The following is a 19394-nucleotide window of genomic DNA, read 5'->3' on the forward strand; positions in this document are numbered from 1 at the left end:
ACCCCCATTCCATGGAGGCCATCAGAATTAAACATACTGAAGAGGATGCACCCTTCAAAGGGGCAGATCTAGGGATGGAATCCCTACATCGAGTTACCAGTTAACAGGACTGCAAGCCTTAGGCTTTCCTCACCAGTGTATGAGGTTTACTCTCCCTTTGTTTCAGATTCAGTGTTGGGATATGGGTTTGATTAAACACTCCCATAGAGGTGTATGGGTACCTCTTCTTTCGGATTATAGTCATGTTTAGAGTGTGGTCCTTAAGGAGCTAAGCTAAAATACGTCAGATTACCTTAGTTGAAGTTATCTTTACCAGAAATCTTTTTTTCATTTGAGATCAAGATGGAGAGATTGTCATGCAGTATTACTTGTTTTTAGGATCTTTCCCCTGTACTTTTTAGGTGCTTTTTTTTTCTCTTTTCTTTTTTTTTTTTTTTTTGACTAGTCCAATATACGAGTCACATCAAAGAGTCTTTGTGACTCTTTACACAAGATTTCGCTCGATATATATTTAAGTACTTTTCAGAGTCTGCTGTGTCTAAATGTATAGGAGGTTCGCTGTACAAGAACACAGGACCAAGGGGTGAGTGGGATCTGAAATCCTGACTGCCCTCTGCTGCTAATAAGTATCTTTGTCCCTGAGAAGAGATAGCAAGATATACTCTACGGGGGAAATGTAGCAAGTCATGTCTCTTGGGGTTTTTTTTTTGCGGTACGCGGGCCTCTCACTGCCGTGGCCTCTTCCGTTGCGGAGCACAGGCTCCGGACGCGCAGGCTCAGCGGCCATGGCTCACGAGCCCAGCCGCACCGCGGCACGTGGGATCTTCCCCGGGCCGGGGCACGAACCCGTGTCCCCTGCATCGGCAGGCGGACTCTCAGCCACTGCGTCACCAGGGAGGCCCTCTTTTGGTTTGTTTTTATTTTGTTTCTGCTTTGTTGTTGTTCTTTGTAACTACTGCAGATTGTCCCAGCTGAGGGTTGCTAACATTTGTTTCTTTTGTCTCCTTTTTGGGACCCATGTCAGTGATTTTCCAGTTCTTTACTTTTTTCGTCCAGGTTATCTTTGTAACAGAACAATTCTTTGAGTTTTTCTTGTAACTTACCCACTCATTTAGTTCTTATATTTAACGATATTCCCTCCCTTTAAAAGTACATATTCATGTGTTCCTTTTACTGAACTCTTTTCTGCTTTCTAATCATTTTAGTTTTGTTGAGACGTCTTTGAGTAATCCTCTTAACCCTTGGCATTGATCCTTCGCAGTAAGAAGAGGGGATGTCCTGGCAGCATGGAGTGGTATTCGCCCCCTTGTTACAGATCCCAAGTCTGCAGATACACAGTCCATCTCCCGAAATCACGTCGTGGATATCAGTGAGAGTGGCCTCATCACTATAGCAGGTATGGCATATTACCTTGTTGTTTGGGTGTGCTTATATCTAAAGCAGCTTGAGTTAAATTCTCATACCAGAATCCCTTTTAATGCTAAAGAACAGGGACTTTTTTTTTTTTTTTTTTATGATTCTGAGTAAAATCTTATGCGTTGCTTTGCCACATTTGTTATAAAACAACTGGTGAATTTTGTTATTGATAAGTTGATAAATGGTTAATTATAAGAAAAACAAGGGGTGGTAACCTAATGATTTATTTATCAATGTATTTGTAGGTGGAAAGTGGACAACCTATCGATCTATGGCAGAAGATACCATAAATGCTGCAGTCAAGACCCACAATTTGAAAGCAGGACCAAGTAGAACAGTTGGGCTTTTCCTTCAAGGGGGCAAAGATTGGAGCCCTACACTCTACATCAGGCTTGTCCAGGATTATGGACTTGAAAGTGAGGTGGGCGTGCATTGCCACATCATCTTACTCTTGACCTAATCTCACTATTGCCAGTAACAGAATCGGCAGCCATGTGGCCTCCATGATTTCGAGTTTCCTGTTGCTGGGTTTGTTTCTGTCTGTGTATTGTGGGAGTGAACTAATGGGAAAAAGCACTTTTTAGGTGCTTTAGTCACCTAAAAAGCAATGCACGTTTTGGTTTCTGTTTTAGAATCTGGAGTTTGTTTGGCTTGTTCCTAGCAGACAGGACCTCCCAAATTCCTTCTGTCTCGAGCATAAGGAAGGCTGTTCTTCAGATGTGTTATCTGGAGCAGAATGAAGCTGAAGCTTCACCAGTCACTGATACAGTAATACATGTGTAGTAGCATTAGTGCTGGCCTAAGCGTTTGGAGCCAAAGTATTTTCCCCCCACAGAATCAAAATCTAACACTCTCCTAGGATTTTTAGTTACAGGCTGTAAAAAAAAAAAAAAAAAAAAAAAAACTGACAAGATAAGCATGTACATTGTTTTGCTTTGTACCTAGAAGCTATTGATATTCAGAGGACCTGCCTGATGCAGTTTTGTTTCCTTAGGTGGCCCAGCATCTTGCCGCCACCTATGGCGACAAGGCTTTTGAGGTGGCCAAAATGGCGAGTGTGACGGGAAAGCGGTGGCCCATTGTTGGGGTGCGTCTTGTGTCAGAATTTCCATACATTGAAGCAGAGGTACGTGAATGGCCATATGGGAATTTCCTGTCTGCCCGGGGATACCTTTCATCTGTTCACTTTGCATCCTCTTTAGAAATAATATATAGCTAAGTTTTAATGTGCATTCATCAGCTAAAACCTGGAGTAAAACGTCTGCCCAGCACAGTTCCTTTCATTTACAAAATTTTAATTTCAACTCTGAAGTGATATTGATAGTGGTAACAATAATAATAGAAAATATGGATTTCTTTCTCCTCCACGGAGCTATCTCAAATCTTACCGATTCACAGTTGTTTGCCCCTTTTGAGAACTTGTAGCTCCTCAAATTTGTACCACTTACGCACTGCCTGATGCCGTATCTTGACTTGACACTTTATATTCATTTATAATTCACCACGCTTTAAAAACATGGGTGTCCAAGTAAGCATTTTGTTGTTGATTGAAGGCAAGATTTCTGTCATCTTATTACTCTGAGACAGAAAACTTTGGATAGCCAAAAGAGATGAGACCATAACTTTTTTTTTTAATATCTTTATTGGACTATAATTGCTTTACAGTGTTGTGTTAGTTTCTGCTGTATAACAAAGTGAATCAGCTATATGCGTTATGTATATCCCCATATCTCCTCCCTACTCAGCTATGTAAATTAACATCCATGTCATGTATGAACAACGAGGTGATTACTGTGTATGGTAAATGAAAAGTGATGCAATTTACATGTTTGCACCAGGTTCTTTTCAAGGAGAAGGCATTAATAGCTCTTATCCAAATTGTCCCAAGTTCCAAATCTTCTTGGCAGGCAGATGGGGAACTTGTATGATGTCACTATGTATCATGCCTGCTAAAGAACCGGATATGTAAAAAAAAGGTCACTTTTCCTAAGCATGAATTTTAAGTGAAGCTTTATTCCCCCTTTTTAAAAAAGGCCTAAATTAATAATTTTACTTTAATTCAAACTCAGGTGATATATGGGATTAAGGAGTATGCCTGCACTGCGGTGGATATGATTTCACGTCGTACTCGCCTGGCCTTTCTAAATGTCCAGGCAGCAGAGGAGGCCCTACCCAGGATTGTTGAACTGATGGCCAGAGAACTGAGCTGGGGTGATTCTAAAAAAGAGGTATTGTATAGAAGTCTTTAAAACCAGTTTCCATTATAGACATGCAATGTCTTAATCTGTTAGTAGAGGCTGGCATAGTTTTTTTTTTTTTTTTTTGCGGTACGCGGGCCTCTCACTGTTGTGGCCTCTCCCGTTGTGGAGCACAGGCTCCGGACGCGCAGGCTCAGCGGCCATGGCTCACGGGCCCAGCCGCTCCGTGGCATGTGGGATGTTCCCGGACCGGGTCACGAACCCGTGTCCCCTGCATCGGCGGGCGGACTCTCAACCACTGCGCCACCAGGGAAGCCCGGCTAGCATAGCTTTTGATGGTGACTTTAGATTGCCTGCCAGTTTTGTGTGTGTGTGTTTAATATCGCTAGGCCTTAGAAAACTGGAAAGCTATTCTTGTAACAAATATCTTGTTTTAACAAATTCTTGTAACAAATATCCTTATAACCAAATATTCTTCCCGGTTGTTTTTGGAAAATCCCTTACAGAAAAATGTTCTCAAATTTGTGGTCGTAATTCCTGAAAAAGTAAGATAATAACAATTGTGGGTAGAACCTTTTCTGGTTTTCACTGAAAACATTCTTAGAATGTATTCTACAGTGAAATTCACACTCCTGCAAGGTTGCCTTTGGTAGGAAATTGTGGTTTTATGGCCTGACCACCAAATGCTTATTGATTTGTGTCATTTGAAATTTTGTATTTATATCCGAATTAAAAAAAGAAAGCCAGCGATACTCAGATGCCCACATACACAGCCCTGGGCTTCTTGTAATAAACAGAAGAGTGTCCTGATCTTTAATTAAACCAAACTGTAGTGATGCGCAGAGGCATTTTCATGTATTTATTCAGAAAATACTCTCTGTTCATTGGTTTAGTTCCTGCCCCCCCGCCAAGTCTTTCTTGAACCCATTCCGTGTAGGCTCTTTCATGGCCACTTTGCTGTAGTGGCTCTGGTCACACTCCCCAGGCACCTTCATGTTGCTCAACGTGCTTGTCAGCTCTCGTCATCCTTCTACGCAACCAGTTAGTGGCCTTGACACAGTTGATTCCTCCCTCCTTCCTGAACACCACCTGTCTTAGTCTACTCAAGCTGCTATAACAGGATACCACAGGCTGGGTGGCTTAAATAACAGACTAATTTATTTCTCACATTTCTGGAGCCTGGAAATCTGAGATCAGAGTGCCAGGTGAGATGGCTGGGTTCTGGCAAGAGCCTTGCTCCTGGCTTTGAAACAGATGCCTTCTGGGGGACACAGAGAGCCAGAGAGAGCTCTTGCTGAGGGTGCTAATCCCAATGAGGTTTATCTAAAGCTAGTTACCTCCCCAAAGCCCCATCTCCGAATCCCATCACATTGGAGGTTAGGCTGTCAACATATGAATTTAGGAGGATACAACTCAGTCCACAGCACCATCTCTCTCAGATCTCCTCCTGCCTTCCTCAAACTACTGCCATTACTGACCTCTCCATGTCGTAAATACCTATTCCACTCTTCGGTTGCTTGGGCCTAAATCTTATTTTCATACTTGATCTAAGCCCATCAGCAAACCGTATCATACTTGTCTTCAAATAATGGCTTGAGTTCAACGCTCTCTTAACTGCTGTCACCCTGATTCAGGCTATCAGCATCTCTTACATGGATTATTATAACAGGAGCCTGCTGTAATCTGGCCACCACCTTTCTGATCCCCCGCATTTTTCTTCCCATTTATTCACTCTCTCCAACCCACAGGTTGAGTTGCTTTTCTTTATTCAAGCCCTACTGATCCCTCTCCCTGGAATGCTCTTCCCTAGATGTCCTCATGGCCTACTCCCTCACTTCCTCCTTGTCTCCACTCCAAGGAGGTCTCTCTTCACTGGACTGAATAAAAGAGTAGCCCCCAATCCGAATGGCATCTTCTACTCCTTCCTTTATTTTTCTCTTTAGCATCAATTCTCATTTGACATACCATGCATTTAGTTTATTTACTGTCGGCCTCACCGCCCGGAAGTAAGCGTCCCAAAGGAAGGGATGTGATCTGTTTTGTTTCTGTACCCTCAGTGCCTGGCATATAAAAGGCCCTAAATAATGTGTATTGAATGAGTGAATGAACATTACTGAGCATGTATGTCACATGCTGAAGGTGTAAGGAAGGACCGGGCATAGGTCTTGTCCTTAAAGCGTTTTCAATGTGGTGGAGATTCCTGAAGATGGTTACATATTTGTCACCTGGGAATGGTAGGGAAAAAGGCAGATTTTAAGGCTTGACTATCAAGAGTCTTCAGGGGTGAAACCATGGCCCTACATTTAAAATTTTCTCCTCCAGTAATTTTAATGCCATGTATGTAGTGTACTGATGGTAGAAATCACTGTTTGAAAAGAGTTCCTTAATCCTATCACAACACTGACAGGCATAAACTTTACCCTCATTTTATAGTTGAGGAAACAGGCTTAGGGAGAAAGTCCCCGTGAGAGTTCATACAACTAGTAGGTTGTGGAACTGGGATTGAAACCAGGTTTTCTGATCCCAGAACATACCCTTTTCCCACCCCACCCTGTTGCCTCTGCATTGGCCGGACTGGTTTATAGCTCTTCCTGTTTTGAGTTTTGGTTTGGCCAATTAAAGCTATATACTGGGGAGTGGTGGTGGTGGGATGAATTGGGAGACTGGGATTGATATATATACACTAATATGTATAAAGTAGGTAACGAATAAGAACCTGCTGTATAAATAAAATAAAATTCAAAAAAAAATGAAATAAATGAATAAATAAAGCTATATACTGAGGCAACACAAGAATGAAACTTACTCTTGTGCCACTACCAATCATTTTTACCATATAGAAGGACTGGTGATAATGTGTTCCTGTAAAAATTATGGTTGAAATGATCTGAATATGCAGGCAGGTACTTTGTGCCAGGAATTCAGGCTGTAGGAGGTAAGAAGGAGGAAGAAAATTCTGTAAACTGCTTGTGTTCAGCCCTCCCGAGGAAACTAGATTTAACTTCAGTTTAGATTTTATGAGCAGATTTATGTACTCAGAAATATTCTCCTATCCCCCTTAACAAACAAAATAACAGAAATAAAAGACCTAAAGTTATTACTCAGTATCTGAGACATAGGAGTATTAATGAGAACTGTGGACAGTCTAGAGAGAACAAAGGAGAGGGAAAAAAGAATTAAAGGTTAGAAAGCTGGACTTCTGAGAAAAGGTTAAAAGCATTGGGATTACTTAACCTGCAAAAGTGAAAGAGGAACAAGGTGATAAATAACTCTCTGCAGATGAATTGTGGTTGTTTTTACCAGTCAGTACTTAATGAGTGACTTGTATAGTGAGCATTATACCAGATATTTTAGGGGAATGGTAAATAGCTCATAGTTTCAGGGATCTTCAAATTTAATTGAGTGGTTACAACACATATATACCTCGGAAATGTGTGTATATTTCCCAAAATTTATAGAAGGATTTAGAGAACTGTTACTCAAGACCAAAGGCAGCCAACTTGGAAGAAATGGTTAGGGTGGAAGGTGTTGTCTAGGGGACTTGGGGACTGACAGAGGAGTTGGTGAAGACATTTAGAGAATGTGTCATTGTCAGGTTGTGTTTTACACAATTATATAAATTAATACATAATTATAAATAAATATCAATATATAACATCAGTGAAAAGATGACTACATGGTCAAAAGAGTTTGGGAAATTCTGAGTTAAACAAATGAAACCATTTTCTTTAATGCAGATAATTTGGTGCCTTTAAAATGCTTATGTGCATTGTCAGTTTCCAAAAGGCAATTTATTTGGAGACAGACCCAACTCTCACTTGTTGGAAGGGCTGGTAGAAAGGGAAACTAGGATTGCTTTAGGATGTATTTTGGGAAATGCTGCCGTATTATTTGGTAAGGTAGACTTTATACCCCTCAGACAAAACATGCATTTCATTGAGAGACTTTAAAGAGAAGACCACTCGAGTAGATTGTGGGTGTCTCACAAAAAGAAGATTTTCAAAATTGATCCAGCAAGGAGAATAAAGGGGAAGCAAGTGAAAAATGGAGTGACTATGGACAAAGCAAGCTAATAAGCACCAAATATCAAACAGATGGAAGATACGTACTCAACAATGAAAGGGTATCCAGGACTAATAAGGATGTGTATGAACAGTGTCAGGAATTGGCTGAGTGTTGGCAAAAATACTAAAAACACCAAAAATAACTGGTAAAAATGGAAAAGAATGCAAGTAAGGCCTAACCTAGGTCGTTGCTCAAGGTGACTAGCACCAAATCCTTGACCGCCGGAGAAGGGAGAGAACCTTTCAACTCATAGTTTAATACCAATTTGTTTTTCTTTTTTTCCTTTTTTGTCAAGGAGAATGATTTTCATTGTGAGAAGAGCAAAATAAATATTGGTAAGAGGAAATAGACATTCAAATAGGAGGCTGCTCTAAATGAGTTTGTATGCCAACCCAGAAATGTTATACTTCAGGGTACTCAGAGAATTTGCAGGTGGGATTTATTTAACTACTGTTGAGCTTTAAAAGATTATGGCAATATGGCAAATAGGAAGAGCACCAGAAGACAGAAGGTAGGCAAATGTAGTACCACATTCCAAAAAGGGAGAAGGGGGGGAAATATAGTTTGTAACCTATAAATTAGTGGTCTTGGTATTGGTCTTGGGCAGTTTTCCAGGTTATGGCATTTTAAGTTTGTTTTATCAGCATTTAGCAAGAAGTAGTGATCACTGGAAGGTAGTAAGAAATCATTTCAGACATATTTTCTTTTCAGAAAGAGTAACAAGTTTGTCAGATCGAGGAAATGTTGTAGACATAATGTATTCGGATTCCATGAAGCATTTTATGAAGCCGCATGTGATATCATCTAAAATTGGTGGATTTGTAACCAAATGATCACTATCCTCAGAAGAGGGCTTTGATAGCAGGTCATGAGGATTCTGTCTTTGGTCTTGACCTAGTCTACTGTGGTTCAGGTGCCTAGATTACGACACTAATGGCATGCATCTTTGGTGTACCTGTAAGGAACTGGAGGGAGAGTGAACGTTTGGTGACAACTTGAAGCAATGGGGGAGATTACATTAGGTATAATATAATAGACATAAATGGCAAACCTTACATTAGGCAGAAAAACAACTCCATCCATTCATGATAGATTTGACAAGACTTCAACAGTAGCACATGCAAAAAAGAAATATGATTTTCGTTAACTGTGAATGCACAGCAGGTAACAGTGGATCATGGCTGCCCCCAACTGCAATTACAGTCTTAGGCTGCCTAATAGAAATCATATCTCTAGATTGATGAAGCTGATAGTTACTTCTTTCTAGGTACTTGCCAGACCTCTGCTGGAGTATTATGTTGTGTTCTGATCATTTTATTATATGACAGACTAGTTGTGGTTTGGGAGAAATTATTCAGCATGGTAATGGGATTTAAAATCATGTCTCATGCAGGAGAGTAGTTCTAGACTTAAAGAAAATTCTTAAAGAGGAAAGCTCTGTCCTTTGATATTTGTTGTGGTGTGATACAGGAAAAAAACTTAGACTTTATAAAACATTACTGTAAGGGAAGGGGGTGGTATGGTGGTGGGATGAATTGGGAGATTGGGATTGACATATATACACTAAAATGTATAAAATAGATAACGAATAAGAACCTGCTGTATAAAAAATAAAATAAAATTCAAATATTAAAAAAGATAAGAAATTACAAACTGTGTATTACCCCAGCATTTTGCATGTCCTTACATTGCATTTCCACATATTTATATATGTACATACTGTATCTTGAAGATAAAGCTTGGATCCTACTCTACAAAAAAAAAAAAAAAAATATATATATATATATATATATATACATGTATGTATAACAGAGTCACTTTGCTGTACAGAAGAAATTAACGCAACATTGTAAATCAACTATACTTCAATAAAATTAAAAAAAAATAAACTCTCACTTTCCTTCCATGGAATTTCATTGAAAACAACCCCTCCCAACTTAAAAACAAACAAACAAAAATTACTGTAAGAAAGTTGCACTAATCCCAAACAAATTCTGAGAATTGCAGAGATTGGTTTAATCTCAGCATAAATATTTTTAGCAGTTTGAGTCTTCCCTTTATGGGCTGCTTTCAGTGGAATTGAGTTACCTCCCTATTGCTAGAGCTCTTCTTTAGATGGAGACCTCATGCTTCTATTTTTGGAACGTTGTAAAGGAATTGTGGGGTTAGGGAGGTACTTTGGGTGACTTCTAGGGAAAAAAACCCTTTCAGCTTTAAATTCCATGATTCCTTGCTTAATATGGAGTATGGATAAATTACATAGGTAATAAAGGGACATGACTCGAGGAAGAGCTTGTTCTTGGAGGGAAGTATCAGAGATGCCACTTCCAAGGAGATGAACGTTGAACCAGTTTTATAGAAAATGACTGGGCAAAATTGGTGCAATAGAAGAATAGTTTTATTTATAACTATTGGATTTTCCCGTGTGAAGAGAGTAATCTGCCAGTGAAGAATGCCCTTGGTGACTTCAAAGGCAAGTTTTATGTATACCTTACATATCATGTATATGTGTAATAAAATAAATATTTTGTGTTAAATATAATAAAATAAATATATAATGTAATAAACATATAAAATAAAATAAAATTCTTAATGTTCTTACATAGCAAAATGAAAAGTTAGAAATGCTAAAAAGTTCTCTCAGCTAATATATATATATTATATATATATATATTTATGTTTTAAAATATATATGTCTCCTAAGAGAAAGGAAAGTAGGAAGGGAATAATCTCAGGAAAAAAATTATCTTCCAAAGAAAAAGGAGCAAAGGGACTTGTCACTGACATAAACAAAGAAATATAAACACATTTCCTGCAAGAGTATGTGCTATTGGGTTATTTTCCTTGTTTCATTTTGCACTGGCACTATTCCGCAGGCCTGAATTTGGGTCTACAAATTGATTTAGTCAGATCCTTTGAGGGGAAGTCTGAGGAATTTAAGACTTGTGTTCGTAAGCATTGTCTATGTTATACTGTATAACAGTTTCAGAAGCTCACTGGTCTACCATAGCAAGCACTTACTTTTCACTCATATTACCTGAAGGCTGCATGTTAGCTGCTGTGGCTCTTCTTCATATTTCAGACTGGCTTCAGATCTCTCTGATTCATGCCCTTCTTATGGTACAGGAGCAAGAGAGGCTAAGCAAAACTGCAATTTTGTATAAAGCTTTTGCTCAAAAGTGGCATATATTATATCCATTCATGTGCCATTGGCCAAAGTAAATTCCATGTCCAGACTCACAGCAATGGGTTTGAGAAGTATACTTATGGGGGGAGAAGTGTGTGTGTGTGTGTGTGTTTATGAGAGGAAAGAGATATCTGTGAACAATATACAGCACAATAGAGTCATTTTGGAAGTTCTTAGTTCGGAGACTGGTGTGATGAAATCTAAGAAGACAGTGTTCTCAGCAATAGGTAGTATCAGTTGCGGCCGAGATCACTGAAAACAGGAAGAGTAACTATTCAATAGAATAGCTTGTTTCTTCTTCTGACTCTGTAACTTCCACCCAACTGCCAGCATCCTAGTGACAAAATTTGAGAATTAGGTAACGTCATGATGTCTGTCCTGGTACCGCATGCCACACTATAATCGTTGTTCAAGTCCTGGATGCCTTCTTCACTTTTAATTGCTCTTTTGTCACCACATCACCCATAGATTTTGCTAGTCAATACTGTGGAAGAACATTCAGCAGTAAAAAGAAACAGAATGTTAAAACATGCAGCAACATGAATGAATCTCAGAATTGTCATGCTATATGAAAGTAGTCAAACACAGAAGACTACAAACTATATGAAACACTTTCATATGAAATTCAAGAAAAAGCAAAACTCTGGTGACAAAATCAGATCAGTGGCCTGGGGCTAGAGGTCAGGGGCAGGAATCAATTGCAAATGGGAAATAAGGAAGCTTTTTAGGGGGATAGAAATGTTCTATATCTTGATCGTGGTGGGATATACATCGAACTGCATACCCAAAATAGGTGAATTTTATTGAATAAAATTATACTTCAGTAAAACTGGAGGAAATAAAAAATTGACCTGGCCAGAAAAATGAAGATGAGCTTTCATTTTAGAAAACCAAGTGGAAAAAAAAAGGAAGAAAAAAATCAATAATTCTTTCCATAAATCTTTGAACTTTGTGTGTCTCTGTGTTTTAGGAAGAACTTGAAACAGCCAGAAAGTTTCTGTATTATGAAATGGGCTATAAATCTCGATCAGAACAGTTAACAGATCACTCTGAAATTAGCCTACTGCCTTCAGACATTGACAGGTACTTCTAATAAGTTTCTGTATCTCTCTTTTTTTGTCTTCACTTATCTAAGTATATTTTTCCATTATTCAATGTTGTGTTCCAGGTACAAGAAGAGATTTCATAAGTTTGATGCAGACCAGAAAGGCTTTATTACCATTGTTGATGTTCAGCGTGTATTAGAGGTAATATTTTTTTTTTGGTTCAACATCTTTGATAGCAGAAGAATGTAAAGATTATGCTAGATAATTTTTTTCTCATCTAGTGCTTTCTATAAGTAATATTTCTCTCTGAATTTTTGAAAGGCTGGTAACGTTGATAAAGTGATACGCATAATTTCTAATGAAACTTCATTATTTTGTGCTTTCCTTTTACTTAGAGTATCAGTGTCCAAATGGATGAAAATACACTACATGAAATTCTGAATGAAGTAGATTTGAATAAAAATGGACAGGTTGAACTCAATGAATTTTTGCAGGTGAGTTGTGGTGAAAGGAAACAAGTGTATTTGCTTTTTATCTATTGGTCATCAATTTATATTCAGGAATGGATTTTGAAGTCCACACAGTTGTCACCTCATCCTGAGAAAGAAGAAAGCTTGAAGCCAGCAAAGGTTGGTATGTCTGCCCTTAAGGATAAGGCTTTACGTGGTGCATGTTCTCTTGCTTTTTATAAGACACATTCTGTTGTGCTGGGCAATTTAGATGAAATCTAAGTTAATTATGGCTTAAAGGACTAAATCAGAAGTGTGCTTTATAAAGAGTATGCCGTGGGATACCACCACCGGACCCTTCTTTACTTCTAATGTGGAAAGTATATTTTTAATCGAGGAAGTTTAAAGAAATCAGAGTTGTATTCATTTGAGAATCATATTCACTTGAGAACCCAACATGCGATGATTATATTCTTACATTAGAATGAACCTGAAAAGCAAGAGAAAGGAAACCTGTATTCCTGGGTCAAGACCACGTAATTCAAGCATTTCTATTTCTAATTTTCCACTTATTCAAGGCTCAGTTGTTTAATCATAACCAGGAAGGAAGTAAATTTTGTTACTTTAACTTCATACTGGATGCTACACATCATTCCTAAAAGTTCCTTAAAAGAAAGAAACTCAACAAACCCATACATTATTTGTAACTGTCCATAGGACTCTGCTCTTATGAAGAATGTGTTGGTTTCCAAGCAGCCAGGTTTTTTCTGTACTGCTTCTTGGGCAGGTATTTCAAATGAATGCCAGGTCTTGCTTGCACCATGGCAATGATGAATGCTGAACATGAAATAAATTAATGCTGGGGATTTTGGTCAATGTCAGCCCTTTCTTCACTGTGTCAAGTTAAACAAACAAGATCAAGGCAAAGGAAATGGTAATTGTCTCTCTGGAGATGAGCTGCAGATAAGAGCATTGTTGAATCTAAATGCAGAAAATTTTCACAGGTTGTGTCCAGCATTACAAAAAAGAATGTTTAGTTCTTTAGCTTACTGTTTAACTAAGTGGACATTTGAAATTGAGTTTAAAACGTATGCTTGGGAATAAAAAACCATTTCATACATTTTTTGTCTTTCTTTCTGTGAGAAAATTTTTTTTGTCTGTCTCAGGATTTTAGAAAACTTTTCTTCAGATAAATAGTTAATGCTTCATTTCATATACGTTGTAAATAAACAACAGCATTTAGGGTTCAAGGACCTGGGGTCTTAGAAACAATGAGTCTAATTTTATGGATATTTTTATGGATATGCTATGTGGTTTGGGTGTTAAGTAATTTTCTTGAGTGCAGTAGAGTTAAACACGTAGAAAATAATTTAAACCATCTGCAGGCTTTCTTATAGAGTCTTTTTAATAATTGAGTATTTCTTGTCCAATTCTAAATGAAAGAGACTATTCATGCTTCTACTAAGTACAAATATACAGTGTAATTTTCAACTTAAAAACGCTGACAATATTTCTTATGAGATATATTCACACCCAAATACTATTTTTTTCTCATAATATGGTTTCAAGATACATGTAATGTTTGAAGAAGACTTTGAGTTTTTAAAGGCTGGTACATCGTACAATGTTTATGGATAAAGAAAAAAAACTCCAGCTCTCTCAGTTTTGTTAGCGCTGATAAACTTTGAAAGTCTTTATGGAATCAGAGGCAAGACGATAAACAATCAATTGTTCCATCTGTAGATGTCAGCATTCTTTGTTACACCATTCATCAGATGCAAAGTATGTTTTCAGGGTTTTATTTTATTTTTCATAAAATATCCTTCTCTGAAGATTAAGCGCCCATGTTTATCCCATTAAACACCATTTTGAATATAGACTTTTTTTTAATAATCCTCATGGAAGGATCTCTATAGATACTGTATGGTTACATGACTTTATTTTTAGGTTTGGGCTCTAATGACACTTCTGCATGTAGGAGTCCATCTCTAATAAGCAATAGCTTGTGAAACAGCTTTTAATAAGGTCATGAAATTCTGATCCAGCCCCTTGGCAGATGCCTCTGACCCTTATTCAGAGTCTTTTTTAAGAAATGTATTTCTTTAGGCTAAAAACTATAACCCTAAAACTATTTTGAGGATTTACAGGTATATATATATTTCTGATGAATGACTAAATCCGTTCTTTAAAAAAACAAATAGATAAGAAAGATTGAGGAAGTGAGATCAAGAAAATAGTAAAAACCACATCAACTTGAATAGGAAAAAAAAAAAATTCCCCGTGCTGATAATTGCACAGTGCCTTCCAGATTAAAGGCGTTTGCCTGCTGACTGCATGTAATTTCAAGACTAATTCTGATTTTATCCACTGGATAAAAATGAATTAGCTAAAATCTGGGCTGTGGAGTGCTTTTAATTCTTAAGGTAGATCTCTGGGTCCATTTTCAAGGACTTAAATGTAAATTACTTTAAAAAGTCTTTAAGGAATTTGGATTTGGGGGACTTGAAGTTGTCAAGTACAGTAACACTAAAAAAGAGTAGTTAAATATAGGTCACGGTTTGTCTTTGTTCAATCCCTGAGATTCCCTTTTCAGATTTAAAAATGGAATTAAAGATTCAATATTTGAGTTGCTCCAAAAAATATATGCTCTGAGCACATGAAGGGGCAATAAGTGATGCATTCGATTTGCATTTAAAGGCAGGCTGATTCGCCAGATAGGTGTAGTTTGTGCAGCCGTGGCAAAATACCTGCCCCTTTCCCCCTTTTTGAAATGTTTGAAAACTGTACTCTTCTTAAGTGAGCTGTAGGACCTGCTGCGGTTTTCGATGGGGGCACTTAATTACCCCTGCCTGCTGCAAAGGTAACCATTAAAACACCATGGAGAAGGGAGGAAGCTGGCTGGCCTTTTGAATCTGTTGCCTATTTTCTCTTTAAGCTGATGAGTGCTGTTCAAAAAGGAAGGGTGTCTGGAAGCCGGCTTGCTATACTCATGAAAACTGCAGAAGAGAACCTCGACAGAAGAGTTCCCATCCCCGTGGACCGAAGTTGTGGAGGACTGTGAGTCTGAGCAGTAAATCCACAGCCAACAAACATAGGAACAACAAATAGTCATGTATCAAACCAGAGATGACTTACACCGCTCTAAAATAGTGGATATGGGTAGCTGCCTTGTTTTAACACTGGGAAACATTCCAAAGCTTTAGGATGTCAATGTATACCCTTTATTTGTATTTGCCATTCAATCTAGCTTCTTAAAAGTGTATTTTATCTTTTTTTTCTCATTTTCAATGCACACTGGTTTAATGTTTTGCATTTATTCTGTGACCTGTTAGACTGGAAATGCTCCCTTTTTGTTAGTTTATTCATTTAGTCTAAGTCAGTTTTAGAGGCAGAATATTTTGGCAGAAATTGAAAAAAGAAGCTGGAAATATTTCATGATTTGCACAAAGCTCTGGACATTAAGCTTGTTGATAGTATTTGTTCTTAAAAGAAATTGAGTGGGGTGGGACCTATTAAAATGATAGTGTTTCTGGAGACCCCTCAGCCCCTTCTTCCTCCAGCTTGTCTGCCTTCCTCATCCAGACTTTATATCCAGAGCGTGACTGGCAAAACTGGAGAAGGAAGAAAAAGTTTAGATCTGGTTATAGGAGCAAATCTCAGAGAAACTCTGAAAGCTTCCAGAATCACAGGTACAAGATATAAGGATAGCATTGACATTTGCTGGGAGTTACAGTGATAGTTTCATCTCAGCAATTCATTTTTTTTTTCCCCAGTCACTGCTGGTTTTTCTTTGACTATTACAGTTGCCAGGAAGATCCTTGCTTTTCTTACTTTAAAACCAGCATTTAAGTGGCAAGTTGGATACATTGGCATGGGACTAAATTTCTCAAATCTTTACAGTAGTAATAAATTTAAGGATTAAAAACCTGTGTTTATATATCCACATATTATAGCACAATTTTCAATCCCCAAATCCTAGATCTTGGAGCATGTGATACTGTCAGACATGACCTATTTTGCTCAGGTTATTGCATCGTTTGGGGGAGTATTTGTAAACGGATAGTAAAAGAGGATAGGAATAGCCTTTAGTTAACTTTAGTTACAATTATTTATAAAAAGCCACAAAATTGCAGTGTTCAAGGTCATTTTAATTGCTTAAAGCCTTTCTCCTTCTGTACTCAACAGAAAAGTTCTCAATCAAACAAAAAGAAATAGAGAAAACCACACTCAGCACACACACACGCATTCCCCCATCATACACATACACAGTCACAGACAGACAAAACAAGACAAAAAAATCAATCTGCCCATACGACTCTCTATACACTACCAAATGTAAAATAGCTAGCTAGTGGGAAGCAGCCACATAGCACAGGGAGATCAGCTCGGTGCTTTGTGACCACCTAGAGGGGTGGGATAGGGAGGGTGGGAGGGAGATGCAAGAGGGAGGAGATATGGGGATATATGTATACGTATAGCTGATTCACTTTGTTATAAAGGAGAAACTAACACACCATTGTAAAGCAATTTTAGTCCAATAAAAATGTTAAAAAAAATCAATCTGCCCAGAATTTAGTAAATATGTAATATACTGAATTTAAAAGGCCAATTTGGTATGCTTTTATAATAGTTTGGTGGCATTTTAGCCAGTCATCTGAATGTTTATTCATTGTGCTTCCTCTTGTGAAGTTAACTACCTACTTTTTTTTTTTTTTTTAAGATCACGTTGTGTATGAAATAGGAAATGTGACCCTTTATTTAATGTCAGGTTTTCATTGTGCAGACTCGAGATCTTAATTTTTCAAACTGGTACATAAACACTTTTGTGCTATTATTTCTATATATGTCAACATTGTAGAATATCTTTATGCCTCATTCACGTGGGGTATGAGCCTGTCTGCCATAATATACACACTGGAGGTTCACTTACCTAAGCCCCTACCCCTACCTCTGAAATAAACAGTGAAGATAGCACCTTAACTCATTTTGCTTTTAAATGAAGTTTAGACTTGCCACTTCCTAAAGGAAAACCTAAAACAGAGAAAGTGACCTCCCAGGTATCACTGTGAAGTTTTTTCTTTTAAGGTGTGAATTTTTTTTTTACACTGGTTTCTTCCTTCCTTCCTCCCTCCCTCCCTCTCTCCCTCCCTCTCTCTCTCTCTCTCTCTCTCTCTCTCTCTTTCTTTCTTTTTTATAATAGAAGCACATGGCTTTGTAACTTAGTGTTTTTCTATCAAGACAATAACTTCACTGTTTAGAGCCCAGTGACCCTTAATAGATAGAAGAGCTGTCCTTTAAAACATCAGAGGTGATGTACCACAATACTGTACATTTGTGCTCTCTCTCTTTCTCTCTCTTCTTTTCTAGTTAAATCAAGACAACGATGACTTGTATCCTCGCTGAATCCATTACAGTAGGGACCAGGCTTATAACCTGACTGGCCTGGGCAGAGCTGTATTTGAAAAGAGGCCTTGTTTCTGCATGCTTTTTTTTATGAGTGAAGTTCCTTTAAGGACAAAGAAAAACGCACTTTTCTTCTTTTGAGCACATCTGCTTTTGCTTAAAATCTGCTAATTCTAAAACATACGCTCCTTCACCGATCCCAGAGACTCATCTTGGAAACGAGCTGGTTCCAAGTCTTTACTGTGAATAAAGCACCCCTGCATTTTTGTGTAAGTTCTTAATTAAACCTGTACAGCTTCTTTACCTGATTTCAGAAAAGGAGAGAAGAAATGGGGTGGTGGGGGGGAGGTGTGAGTGTGATTCAAAATCTATTCCAAGCACAAAAGAATTATTTTCTTTTTGTATAAACATGGTATCAGCTGATTCTGTTGGGGTGGGTGTGAGGTGTGTAGAGATTGTCTTTTATCAAGTGATTTATTTAAAGAGGCTTTATTAAGGGGATTCAGGTGAAGGAACCCCCATCTGTGGTGGAGAGCTGGATGCTCCTTTCAGTAACCCTTCCCACAGTCATAACAATAGTGATACCGCTGGATTATTTGTTAAGCCAAGGTTGTCTGCCTCATATCCTTCATGCTGCTGCAACATTCTTGCTTTCAATCAATTTCTACTGAGTGTAACTTTAGGATTTCTACTACTAAATGCATGCTCCCTATTTTGCTTTAGTTTCTAGCTTTGTTTTGTCTTTTTCAGAATATATGTAGCTTACTCCTTTGTACAACAGAAATTTCATTCTTTTACTAAACATACTGTAAGAATGATCATTGATCTTATTTCCTTTTTTTATGTATTTGTAAAGATTTTTGGCATATGAATGTAATAATATTGAAGTCAACGATGCTAATAACTTGCACTGTTTTGCATTATGTCAATCCTTTTTAGGGAGTAAAAGAGCCCTACTGTGCTTTTAAAGAATATCAAGTATAAACCCAGTACTGGAGTCGATATACACACTGCATGTTTTCGTATATGGCAATTTTTATGTACTGTGTTGGGTTATTGTTCTAGATTGGACTCTTAAATACTATGTTTGAGGCTGGGTTGTCATTTTTATAACTGTCTTGGTGTTTTATCACCATTATTTATTACTCTTGATATACAGAAGGAGCTGCATGCATTTATAGAGCAATAAGAGGATGTATTTAATGTGCCTTGTTTTTAACTGAATAAGAACTGAAAGCATGAATCAATAAAACTGATTAAAATGGGCCATTTACTGGCATTTTGATGTTACTTGCAGTCAGAGAAATAACTTTGATTACTGTTGAAGTTTAAAAAGTTTGAAAATATCTTCACAAACTGTATTTTTAATTGCACTCACACATTAATTATTTTCACTTGCAATTTTGTAATTTTATCTCAAAAGTGAATCCCTGCATAGACCAATGCAATTTTATGAGACTGCCAGGTTTATTTGTATTAATTTGTTGCTGGAGGCTTTAGGGCACGACTTCTGTATCTGTGCAATCCTATTCTAAAATTACATTCATCCTATTCAACTCTGTTGAATTCTTTTTTTCCTCTCTTTTTTTTTCTTTCTGTCAAGCAGAGCCTTTCAGCCTCAGCGTTTGCA

At 37.8% G+C, this 19394-nt stretch overlaps 1 protein-coding gene across 2 annotated transcripts in view; it reads left to right on the top strand.

The window, feature by feature from the left end:
* The window catches only part of GPD2 (glycerol-3-phosphate dehydrogenase 2), a 98531-nt gene extending 79502 nt beyond the window's left edge, over positions 1–19029 (top strand). Inside the window, exons 9-17 of one of the 2 annotated variants that reach the window (XM_065880235.1) lie at positions 1262–1396; positions 1662–1837; positions 2411–2542; positions 3486–3644; positions 11837–11949; positions 12035–12113; positions 12308–12406; positions 15297–15418; positions 17729–19029. In XM_065880235.1, the coding sequence (XP_065736307.1) occupies positions 1262–1396; positions 1662–1837; positions 2411–2542; positions 3486–3644; positions 11837–11949; positions 12035–12113; positions 12308–12406; positions 15297–15418; positions 17729–17732 (1019 nt within the window). In that variant the 3' untranslated portion in view covers positions 17733–19029. Of the gene's footprint in view, positions 1–1261; positions 1397–1661; positions 1838–2410; positions 2543–3485; positions 3645–11836; positions 11950–12034; positions 12114–12307; positions 12407–15296; positions 16559–17728 lie in introns of those variants that run through there. The other variant, XM_065880234.1, reaches the window with a different exon arrangement.
* Positions 19030–19394: the final 365 nt, after the last annotated feature.

Source organism: Phocoena phocoena, chromosome 7, assembly GCF_963924675.1.
Source record: "Phocoena phocoena chromosome 7, mPhoPho1.1, whole genome shotgun sequence".
Taxonomy (NCBI): Eukaryota; Metazoa; Chordata; class Mammalia; order Artiodactyla; family Phocoenidae; genus Phocoena; species Phocoena phocoena.